We start from the raw sequence: 11,810 nt of genomic DNA, 5'->3' as shown, positions 1-11,810 counted from the left end.
TTACCTAGAATGAGACTCCTTTTATAGGAGGGAGTTGTGGTTATTGTCGATTAGTTCTCGAGGATTGGCATAATCCCAAGAATCTCGGGATTGAGGCATTATCCTTAGAGTTTATCATTATCCCTACAAGGCTACAACAAATTCTGGGTTCCTCATTATGGAATATTCGAGATTCTCTTGAACGGATTCCAGATTCTTAAAAAAGAAGGAGATGATCCCTCGATTTCACATCCTTGTTGGCCCGAATAATGGCCTCGTTTATGGGCCTTGTTGGTCTTTGGGCTCAGTCCAGCCCATCCTAGTAGGTGGACTATCCGATTAGCCCAATCCTAACACAAATCATTTTTTTTTTCTTTTCTCTCCAATAAATACTAGATAAATTTCTCTAGCTTATCCCCTAGTCTTATAGGCTATAACCAAACATTTTGCTTTGTTTCATCACATATTTTGTTTCTCCCTTTATGTGTTCTCTTTTGAAAACAAAAATATTAACAAATAACTTAAAACAAAAGGAATTTAGCTTAAACATTATATTAAAAAAAACTATAACATAAGCGGTCCAAATTTAATTTCACTCTTTCTGGTTCTCATTAAAAAAATTTAATTAAATCTAAGAGGTTGAAAATAAAATAAAATAAAGAACATCATTTAAAAAACATTAAAATATATGGATTGCCTTTACTGAAAGATAAATGCTAAAGGCCCAACTTTTTTGCCCAACAAAAGTCCAACTTTTACCTTTTATTTTTTTTCTAAAAAAAAAAAAAATGAAAAATGGAAAAAATGTCTGAAGCAACCCTATTTATTTTTGGCCTTTCTTTTATTTAGTATTTTTTTTTAAATGAAAAATAGTATTTTTCTTCATAATAATGACATTTTCTTTAAAAAAAATGACATTATTATGAAAAAAATACCATTTTTCATTTTTTTTAAAATACCAAATAAAAGAATGACAAAAAATAGATAGGGTTGCTTTAAACATTTTTTTCATTTTTTATTTTATTTTATTTTTAAAAAATAAATAAGGCAAAAGTTGGACTTTTGTTGGGCAAAAAAGTTGGGTCCCTATCATTCCTCTGACTGAAAAGCAGGTTAGAGACAAAGCATTGTTTAAGCGGCGCCCCCAAACGGCCCCTAGGGTTTAATATAAGACCACTCTAGACTCCAAAGCCCTTCCTTTGCTACACATTGCCACAGGCTCTCCGGGTTGTTCAGAGGCGTTTACTCTCTCCACAGAAATGGTTACTTTCAGGGTCAGTAGCATTCTTATCACATATTCATATTCTCATGATTTTTTCTGCCTTGTTTATTCACCGTTTTGTTGCTGAAAAAGCTTTGGAAAATAGGAGAAAATAGATTGTGGGTCTTAGGATTTAAGATGATTTTTGTTTTGTTTTTGTTCTTTTTATCTGGTTCTCACTGCTGAAAGCCTGAAAGTTTCAACTCGGATGAATAAGTATTTGTATGGTTCATAGCTATACGTGGGTTTTTTAGAATTGTACTGAAAAACTTGGGATCTGAGCCTGGGTTTTCTTTTCTTTGCTTTTCCTGCATTTTCCCAGCTACCAAACGGTTAAATCTTTCGGTTTGCTTCATGGGTTTGGTTCTGATTGGATCGTTTGTAACATTTTTGCCTTGCCACATGATTGTAGTAGGCTCAGTTGAGTGGGTGAATTATGTTATATTTGGTATTTGTATGGAATATTCAGAAATTGTTTCTGTTTTCTTTTTGTTGTCAAACTAATGTAATGTTGTTGTAGTTCACGTGTTTGGTCCTGTTTATGATGATGTTGGGGTTTTGAATTGACGAGGGTTTGCTTGTTTACAGTTTCATCAATACCAGGTAGTGGGGAGAGCATTACCTTCTGAAACAGATGAGCATCCGAAAATTTATCGGATGAAACTTTGGGCAACAAATGAGGTTCGCTCCAAGTCAAAGTTTTGGTGTGTAATCTAATCTCTATGTATTGAACTTGCAATTGATTCTGATCCATTATGCTAATGATATGTTGGAATTTAAATTAAAGTGAAATGTTTTGGCTTGTGATCTGTTTGGCTCTTGATTCAACATGGGAAGACAATTAAGTATTATGTTTCTGAGTGCTACATGGTTTTAACTGTTTTGGGATGGGAGGAAACAAAAACTTGTGCTCAACTGAAATATAAGTAATTAAAAGAAAATGGAACATAAAAGGCTTTGTGATTTTGTTACTGGGAGTCTAAAGAGAACCATCAATTTGTTGAATCTTAACTCCTACCATAGGCCTTCGCTTAAGTATTTCTTTTTATTTTTCTTTCCATGATACATAAGATTTGATTTTCTTAAATGATGTTCTGTTGATGTCAACATTCTTGGAAGCAGAAGGTTGGTTTATTTGCTGCTGCTTACTGTATTTTATCATGCATGTCACTGCTTTTTGGAGATAAATTTTATCTTTTAGGAACTTTGACTAAGGGATTTTTATGTTTTTTTTTGGAAGGTATTTCTTGAGGAAACTCAAGAAAGTTAAAAAGAGCAATGGGCAGATATTAGCTATTAATGAGGTATGAACCATATATGCTTGATTTTTCATCTTGATTAGTCTTGCTTTGTCAAGTTACATTACCCTTGCTGAGGAAAAATGCTTTAAAGTGCTGGAGCCATTTTTCACTTTCCCTCACGAATCTGTATGCTCTCTCCCTCCACTTTTCCCTTTTTTTTTTTCTTTTTTTTTTTAAAAAAAAAAAAGGAAAAAAAATTTTGTAAGTAAGAAATCATCATGCTATTATTACAGTTATTACAGTTGTAAATTTGGGTAATAGCTTATTGGAATTTAGAGGTGAAGTTGGTTAAAGATAAATGAATCATTGAATTCTCATCTCTCTGTGTATGCATGCGTGGAGTGGGAGGAAGGGGCAGCTTCTGTTGGAATTGTAACTAATATTATCCCGTTCCCATTTTCCTTGCTGGAATACAACGTAACTCTGTTGTGGGCAGCTTCTTTTTCACTTATTGTTCTGTTATACTATATCTATGCCAGAAAAAGGGGCTCTGGAGAATGTGCAATATATTTGGACCAAAATATGAGGGGAGAGATGGAAACTGAGATTGCAACTTAAGGCATCCCTAAGTAGACAGGCAGTATATACAAGAGGCTCCAAACAAGCAAGAAACCCAAGCCCTCAAACCCAAACCCTGACAAGCCCTCAAACCCAAAACCCACAATACAACAAAGTCCAAAATCCCCCAAGGCACTCAACACTAGAAAGCATGAGTCTTGCCTTCCCACTTCCCCGGCCCGCCGGTCTAGAGGATGCTCCTATAGAATCATAGTTGTCTTAAAATCCACAACGAATATGTTGACATGTTTATGAGTTTGTGGGTAGCTTGTGTTTTACCTATAATTCTGTTATACTCTATCGTAGTCAGCAAAAGGGGCAGGGTAGATTGTGCAACATATTTGGACCAAAATGTGAGAGGAGATGATTGTAATCATTTTCCACAGTTCAAATCATGATGAATGTCAAGTACTATTGGTTCAATATTATTTTATTTTCTGGTGCAAACCGTGTTTTGCTGTCAATTGAAGAGTATTTCGTCAATCTAAGTGAAAATTATTTCATTTATTTCCCAAACTTTGAAGCTCTACTCTCCTTAGGCTAAACTTGAACTTGAAACCATTTTCTCTTAAATTACTGGCAGAAAGAGAAACTTTCCGCCAGTTTCACATAATATCATCCTCATGGCTTGAAAAACTGCTGATTTTAGCTTCTTGAAGTCTATTATTTTTCCCTTAAATTTGTCTAGATAATTTAATTGGGACTAAGACATAGTTAAGTTGGGTTGAACTCTTGATCAATTTTCTCTTACACTATAGCTATGGTGGTCTACAGAATTTGGGGATGGTATTGCTGCTCCTCTGGCAGGCTGCAAATGCGATTTATACATTCCCCTCCCCCTATCTTCTTTATATCTCTAGTTGTCTTATTGGTTTTAATGATCTCTGTGAGATGATTTTTCTATTCCCATTTATACTGCAGATCTTTGAAAAGAATCCTACGAAGATCAAGAATTTTGGTATCTGGCTGCGCTATCAAAGCCGAACTGGGTATCACAATATGTACAAGGAGTATCGAGACACCACACTAAATGGTGCTGTGGAGCAAATGTACACTGAGATGGCTTCTCGTCACAGAGTGAGGTTCCCATGCATTCAGATCATCAAAACAGCCACCATACCAGCTAAGCTTTGCAAGAGGGAGAGCACCAAGCAATTCCATAACTCCAAAATCAAGTTCCCTCTGGTGTTCAAGAAAATTCGGCCACCCACCAGGAAGCTCAAGACCACATATAAGGCATCAAGGCCGAACCTATTTATGTAACTCGTATGATGGTTACTTTCGCTTGTTTCTTGCTAGGATTTTCATGTTTTTGATGAGCTTTAGATGTGAGACATCGGCTGATGCTTTGAACTTTAAATTCTGTTTTGGTAGTGGAATGCTTGTTAACGAGTTCACTTGTACGGGTTCTCTTTTAGCTCTCTCATTTGCGGAGATAATTAAGAGTACCACCTAGTATACTCTTGTCGTTTTTGCTATAATGAATTATAGTTGCTGGAAGTTTCTTAGCTTTAAGATGTTGCGTTGAGAAATAGAATCCATAGAGCTTTGATCTATAGAAAATGTTTGAAAGAACTCTTAAAGGAAAGCCTCATTTTCAAGATTTCCACACAATTTGGGATTTTTAAAGAAAAATGTTTGTCAAATTTATTTTTTTACCAAACTCACCCTTTGTATTTATTTATTTTTAATGGCATGTGATGGAGATTCTGTCTGAGTTAATGAGATTCTAATGATGGAATTTTTTTGTAACAAAATAGTAATTTAATGCGGTTGAACGAGACAAATGTGAGTTCACGGGACAACTTGTAAATGAGTGGTACTTCGTGAGGACAAAGGTAATTAACCTGTAAAGTTGTGTTAAAATAAAACTAAGAGCAAAATTAGGTCAGCTATAAGAAGCAAGAGGACTTGAGTGCTGGAAATTAGGGTTAGGGTTGTGGCAACTAATCTACTTAATAATTTCATCCCTAAATTCAGCACTTAGTTCGAAACACAAACCACAAATGTTCAAAATCCAGAAAATCAAGCACATAAATCTTGCAATCAAACTAGCCCTTAAACAATTTTCACTACAAACCCAAATTTAGCTTGAATTCATCCATATGTACACAGCACAAACATACATGCATATGCTATATGTTATTACACATTCCTTCATATTGATCAAAACTTCAAAACATTCAATTAAAAAGTTCTTGGAGATGACACATTAGAGAAAAAAGAGTTTTTTCTTCTTCTACTAAATATCATTATTGATGGCCTCATTTTTTTGAGTAGAGGCTAAGAAAGTTTAAACTGCTTGGCATTTTCTGATTATATGCAAAATTTACATTGATTGAGATGGTTCAAGGATATTTTTGCATGCACTCCTTTACTCTCTCTCTCTCTCTCTCTCTCTCTCTCTCTCTTTTTGGTTTAACTACAATACAGACTAGTGCCAATTTATCTCTTCAAAAACATCATCCTTACAAATTTGGTAAATCATACGTAGCATTTCGATCGAATAACTTGACCTGTTCTTAGCTTCTTTGTGAATATATAATAATACAATGAAAAAGCACCCGTGCTTTATAACTAGTTTTGATAATGCTATAATAGTACATGAGCAGGAGTAATAAAACTTGGTTTACAGATTAAGAGTTGCTTATTTTGATACAAGCTAGAGTTTGTGCAGTACAATGTGAGCACCAAATTGAGGTTGAAGAGTTATAATTGTGAAAGGAGCATGAGCATAGGATGAGGAAATTTCAAATGAGAAGTGCTGCAATATCAATGACAACGCCATTTTGGCTTCCACCATAGCAAAGTTTTGTCCAATGCACAACCGAGGACCCCCTCCAAATGGGAAAAATGATAGTTGGCCCTTTGTTGCCTTTGAGACACCTTCTGAAAACCTCTCTGGGTCAAACTCATTTGCATTGTCTCCCCAAAGTTCACAATCACGTTGGATAAGGATTATTGGTAAACCGATCATTGCTCCAGCTGGTATTATCAAATTTCCTAGCTTTGTGTCCTTGTTAACTGCTCGATTCAGCATAGTTACTGGCGGGTAGAACCTCAGAACCTCATGCAGAATCATGGTTACCTGTGCCATGGATACACTTCTCTCATAAACATGTTTAATTAACATTGAAGACTACTTATAGATAGAAAACCAAGACTTATTACTCCATCTACGGACCTAACTCTAGGAGCATTTGTTAAAGATTAACTTCATCCATTTCTATTAACTTAAACTTTTGAGAAAAGTTTGATTTAATATAGTATCAGAACAAAGGTTCTACTCATTTAATAGGAAAGAATTTGAGCCTACCATAGTGATAGTGTTATGTTTTTTGTGGTGTTTGCCTGAAAACTGCATCAGTATATCCAAGTCTTATGATTACGTGTTGAATCACTATTTTGAAGGTTGAGAAACTGATTGAATCAACTTGATAGACAAAGAAAATCTGTATTGAAACATCCATCTTAATAAGGTAAACATAAGGAAATATACTTACAACTTTAAGGTGATGTAACCCATCAAAGTCTGGTTTGTTCTTGCCAAAAACTTGCAAAACCTCTTCTCTTGCACGCACTTGCCAATTTGGATACTTGCTCAACAAAACCATTGTCCAAACGAGCAAAACTGAGGTTGTCTCTTGCCCCGCAAAGTAAAATAGCTTACATTCCTCAATTACATCTGTAAGACTCATTGCAGCTTTCTTTTCATTTCCAGATTCTCGAAGTTCTCTAGAATTGGATTCCAAAAGTATACCTAATAAATCATCATTCGGGGCATTTCCTGCCTTCCTTTCCCTCTCTCGATTGTTAATGATTTCCGTTAGCAAAGTTCGTACTTCTCGATCGATTTCCTTCATTCTCTTGTTCATTTTGGTTGGTAGAAACCTACACATAAAAATCTTACAAATTGTGAAGGCATGAAGAAGGGAAATAAGAATGTGATTCCTCACTACTTTTGTAACAATTCGGTTTGGGTCTCTTTTTTGGGCGGGGCAGATGAGTAGCCCACATAGAATGAGTGGTTTATAAAGACACTCATGGGTGCTATCTCCCAAATTGAGTAATCATTTTGGAGTGATAATGCAAGTGTGGCTAACGCTTTCCCTAGGTCGTTACAAATGGTATTAGAGCCACTTACTAATGTCATGTGGTATTGTTCGCACCGCATGACGTGGCCCTGACGAAGACGTCAGGGGTTTAAGGAGGGAGTCTGTAAAACTCCGGTCCCATATTGGGCAGATGAGCAGTTCACATAGAGTGTAGTTTATAAATCCCACATTTGCTAATAAGTTAGCAAATGTGGCTAGAGCTTTCCTTGGTTGCTACAACTTTGTTGATCAGTTGTTTAGGAAAATAAATTATAATACGAAAAACGTGTTTTCAAATAAACTATAAGATCTATTCTTCACCTAAAGTCGTAAGAAAAGTGAACTGAAATAGGTGGATAGAGCAGAAGTTAAAATTTGTTGAAAGTTTGCTGCATTTCTTGTCCCAACTTCTTTTTCTGCAGTCTAACACTATTTCTGAACTTAACCATAATTCAATATAAACTAACTTGACCTGATTTCATGATGAAGTTAAATAAAAATTTAAACATTAATTACCTCCATCCTGGAATGTAGACAGATTGTACAGCTTTCACAACAAATTCAGCTTGTTCTTTTTGGAGTTGGAATATTCTTTTTCCTTCAGTGTAGCTACTTCCAAATGCTGTTCGAGATATCGCATCACCTGATAGATTTTCAATAGAAGGCCATATATCTAACTCACAAGACCCCTCTTCACCGATCAGCCTGTCCCATTGGCTAATCATATCATTGCAACTCTGATAAAATGCATGTGTCATAGCCTGCAGCAATCACAAGGTAAAAGATTTTGAAAGATCATACAGGAAACAGAGCTTTTAGCATAAAAGTGTTTCCATTGATGTAAACAATTCAGAATAGCTAAATGCTTTATAATGGCTTCCTGAAACTAGTTGAAATGGAAATTTAACTCTTGAGTGGTATTATTTCGAGGGAGGGAGTTTAAATTTACAGGAGTTTGATGGAATTTCCAATAATTGACATTCTTGATGTTTGAATGTTGTTAGATTTTGATTTGAACCCAACACTTTTTGTCATCAGTTTCTGAACTAGAAGATGATCAAAATACTATTGTGTAGTCATTTTGTATCCTTAAGAGATTAAGGATTACAGCTTGGGATTATTTATTAAAATGACACAAAAAATTCTTTTCCTTTTGCTAAGAAAAGTGAATGTGTAGTAGTCATTTTGTATCCTTTCAAGGAAAAATTAAGGATTACCATTATAGATGGATAGTTTATTAAAATGACAAAAAAAAGCCGTTAAATGTTGAAAACATCTTTTTTGATGAAAAATAGTCATTATTTTCTGGTAAAAACAAAAATATCTTGTAAACTTAGAGTCCGTTTGGCCCTACGTTCACAGGCCAAAGTATGTTTTTAAACAAAATCGTGAAAAATGTCTTGTTTGGAGTGCATTCTTAAAAAATGGAGATTTGAAAAAAATGGGAAAATCCACATTTTCAAACTGCAAGTCTGGAAGCAAGGGAGAATTAAAGGCCAAAATGTGATTTTAAAAGCCAATCTGCGATTCTATCAAATTCTTAACTACGTTTTTAAAAATCTCGTTTTGTAATCGTTATTTTTTAAATCGCATGTTTTGAAACCACAAACCCCAACAGACCGTTAAGAAATGAGAGAACTTTTTTTTTTTTTTTTTTGGAGGTACAAATTATAAGACCATATTCATAGGAATACAAATTATACCAGACAATTCCTTGGAACCACAAAAAACCAAAATTCAAACAATTTTCAAGCAAGATTTGAACAGATCCACCCCACATGGAGGCAAGGGAAAGAGTTCCACCTTGCACACCTTTGTGGGTTGGAGATCCACATGCAGGGACCAAGGAAGGGGGTGGCCCATATAGGCCATGGCTACCCCCTAACTCATAAGGAAAAAATAAAAATAAAATAATTGAAGGTAAAAAAAAAAAAAATTTATAAGGTTATATATATATATATATATATATATATAATATCGCCCTTAGCAACACAATTTCAATTTATTAGTCATTGGCCTCTGTCTATACTAAACTCTGCCTCCATCCCTGTCTGCATGAGACAGACTACACCCCGTCCACCTCTGCCAGGGTAGAGAACCATCCCCACATAGGAGACAATGGCTCCACCCCACGCAAAAGAGTGTGGCACTAGGGAAAATTTTTTTTTTGAGAAAATGTTTTACCCCAAAACAAACAGGGACAACATTTTCAACATAACGTGATAACAAGAATCCAGTTTTAGACAGTACAACTGCACAAGTATTGCTTCTGAATGGATTTAAACAAAAACAGAAAGTAAAAGAAAAAACCTTCAACTTTTCGACCCGGAATGCAGGGTTGATAATCTTTCTGTGTTTAGCCCATTTCTCTCCCTCGTACGCCACTACTCCCAATGACAGCAACCTAGAAAGTGGGTTTATGCGTGGCTTCCGAAACTCACCGATATTTGTGAAAACATCTTTTATTAGTTCCGGATCCATAATATACACTCTCGGCTTTGGGCCAATCCATATAAAACAATTCTTGCCTGCATATGTTTCAAGGTCAGAAGAAGATCCAATATCTTTATAAAACATGGAAAATAAGAGAAATGTTGCACATATGTTCAAGTCTATTTACACTCTCTTTAATAGTAATTATCATGTCACGTCACGTCACATTTGAGAGTATGAATTTGGGAGTGTAGACGTGAAAGTATGTGTAAAATTTATTGGGAGATAATAAAAGTTGCAATGATATAATCTAATCATATCCGAGAACCGCTACATACTCCCACATGGGGCGGAATTAGAAAATAATTTTGGAGGGGGAAAAATTTTAAAAAGAAGAAATTTTTAGAGGTAAAAATTAATTTTGAGAGGTCAATTTTATAAAAATATCTAAAATTTAAATGAAATTCTTAAAATTTTGTGACATTTTTTAAATTTTGTCAAGGGACCGAAACCCCTCAAGGCTAGACGCGTGGCCCTAATGGAACGAAAAATTAAGACTCTAAGCTTATTTTATAAAAATGAAAAAAAAAATTAGGAAAAAGTTTATATATTCTTCTCAAACTACTACCTAATTAATAATGTTCTCCAAACTTTTATTTGTGACAATATCTTCAAACTTTCTTTAAAAAAAAAAACCTTTTTATAAGAAAATAATTAAAAAAAAAAGATTTTTTTTTTTAAATAAAATTGAAAATTTTCATTTTTTTTTAAATAAAAATTTCGGTTTCGGAAAACAAACCCTTTTTTTTAAAAAAAAAAAAAATCCGTTTTAAAAAAATTAAAATTTATTATTATTTTTGTTTTTTGTTTTTTTGTTTTTTGAATTTATAAGCGTATTTTTGTCTTATTGAGAAATTCATAAGAACATTTTTATCTTTTTGCTAGTCTTAAGTGATAATATTTTAGTAGTTTAGAAATGAAAAATTCTAGGTATTCTTCTGGGATTCTCCTAGTGCTCTTCTCATCCTAGGTAGATATTATTTTTTAAAAACAAAATGACAGAAATAAAGAAAGTTTCTTTTTTTGCTTTTTTAAAAAATAATATCCACCTATGATTAAGAGATCACCAAGAGAGCACTTAGCCCTTTTCTTTGAAAAATATTGTCTCAATTGAAAGATTAGAATTACATTATTAATTGAGTTTTAGTTTGAGAAAAATATACCAACTTTACTCAAAAATTTATAAAGCTACGTGACACATGATGATTGAGGTAACAAAATGAGTAGATAATAAGGGTATGGTAGACATACCATAATTCTTGACAGTGTGATGGACGAAGGGGATGACACGTGGCGAAATATCATCAGAGAAATTGATGGGTGTAGACTTTGCTTGCTTCGACATCATGGAGCTGTCCTTCAAGTCTCCGAAGAAGAGCCGGTAGGAGTTGCCGGAACAGCCCTGCTCTCTCAGGCGCCTCTCCAGGTATTTGGGCCTCAGCCACACCCACTTCAGAATCCTCCACCCCAACGTTAGGATTGCAAGGAGAAGAGTACTGCTGAAGATCACAAGTAGTGATGATACAGCCATTTTTTGCAGGAGGGGGAGAGGCAGAGAAGAAGGATGGAGAAGAGTAGGAAAGGGGAGAAGTGAATTTTATGGATGACTTTTTTTGTATTCAAAGGAGGAAAAAGATCAAAGGGGCGACAAGGGGAAATTTTGTTCAAATTGATGCTTGTTTCATTGATTAGGACATTGTTTTGAGTTTGTGGATTTAATAAAGTCAATTTTTTAAATATATATTTTTTAATTGTTACTTTTCAAAATTGTAAAAGATAAGGTAAAACATGTTAATTTTATTTTTTATCAAATATTTGTTATACAAAATTATAATTTAAATTTAAATTATTTTTTTTTAATAAATTTAAATTATTATTAAAAAATCGTAATTTCAAACATACCATAAAATATATATATATATATATATATATATAGATTAAAGAAAAGACTGAGTGTCGTGATTGTAATCACTACCTTGTCATTTTCAACGGCTCCATAATAAGGACCAAAATAAATATTAACATAAAAAAATTAAAAAAAAAAAAGCTATATCACAAAAAAGGAAGAAAAAATAAACTCTAGAGAGAGAGAGAGAGAGAGAGGGGGAGGGTGGCCAAATCACC

At 34.1% G+C, this 11,810-nt stretch overlaps 2 protein-coding genes across 2 annotated transcripts; one reads left to right on the top strand and one right to left on the bottom strand.

Moving 5' to 3' along the window:
• Window positions 1–1,143: 1,143 nt before the first annotated feature.
• LOC132173885 (large ribosomal subunit protein eL20) lies at window positions 1,144–4,614 on the top strand. Its single transcript, XM_059585556.1, has 4 exons — window positions 1,144–1,253; window positions 1,829–1,944; window positions 2,481–2,544; window positions 4,021–4,614. The coding sequence occupies exons 1-4, from the start codon at window positions 1,239–1,241 to the stop codon at window positions 4,360–4,362; spliced, it is 537 nt and encodes a 178-aa protein (XP_059441539.1). The 5' UTR covers window positions 1,144–1,238; the 3' UTR covers window positions 4,363–4,614.
• Window positions 4,615–5,647: 1,033 nt separating this feature from the next.
• On the bottom strand, window positions 5,648–11,369 carry LOC132176036 (cytochrome P450 CYP72A219-like). Its single transcript, XM_059588148.1, has 5 exons — window positions 10,938–11,369; window positions 9,504–9,721; window positions 7,710–7,954; window positions 6,603–6,990; window positions 5,648–6,187 (listed from the first exon to the last, which is right to left on the bottom strand). Exons 1-5 carry the CDS (start codon window positions 11,215–11,217, stop codon window positions 5,762–5,764), a joined length of 1,557 nt encoding a protein of 518 aa, XP_059444131.1. The 5' UTR covers window positions 11,218–11,369; the 3' UTR covers window positions 5,648–5,761.
• Between the last annotated feature and the right edge of the window lie 441 nt (window positions 11,370–11,810).

This window comes from Corylus avellana, chromosome ca3 (assembly GCF_901000735.1).
Source record: "Corylus avellana chromosome ca3, CavTom2PMs-1.0".
NCBI classification, from domain to species: Eukaryota; Viridiplantae; Streptophyta; class Magnoliopsida; order Fagales; family Betulaceae; genus Corylus; species Corylus avellana.
Note: the sequence above shows the minus strand (reverse complement) of the source record. Positions and strands in the feature narration are given on the sequence as shown.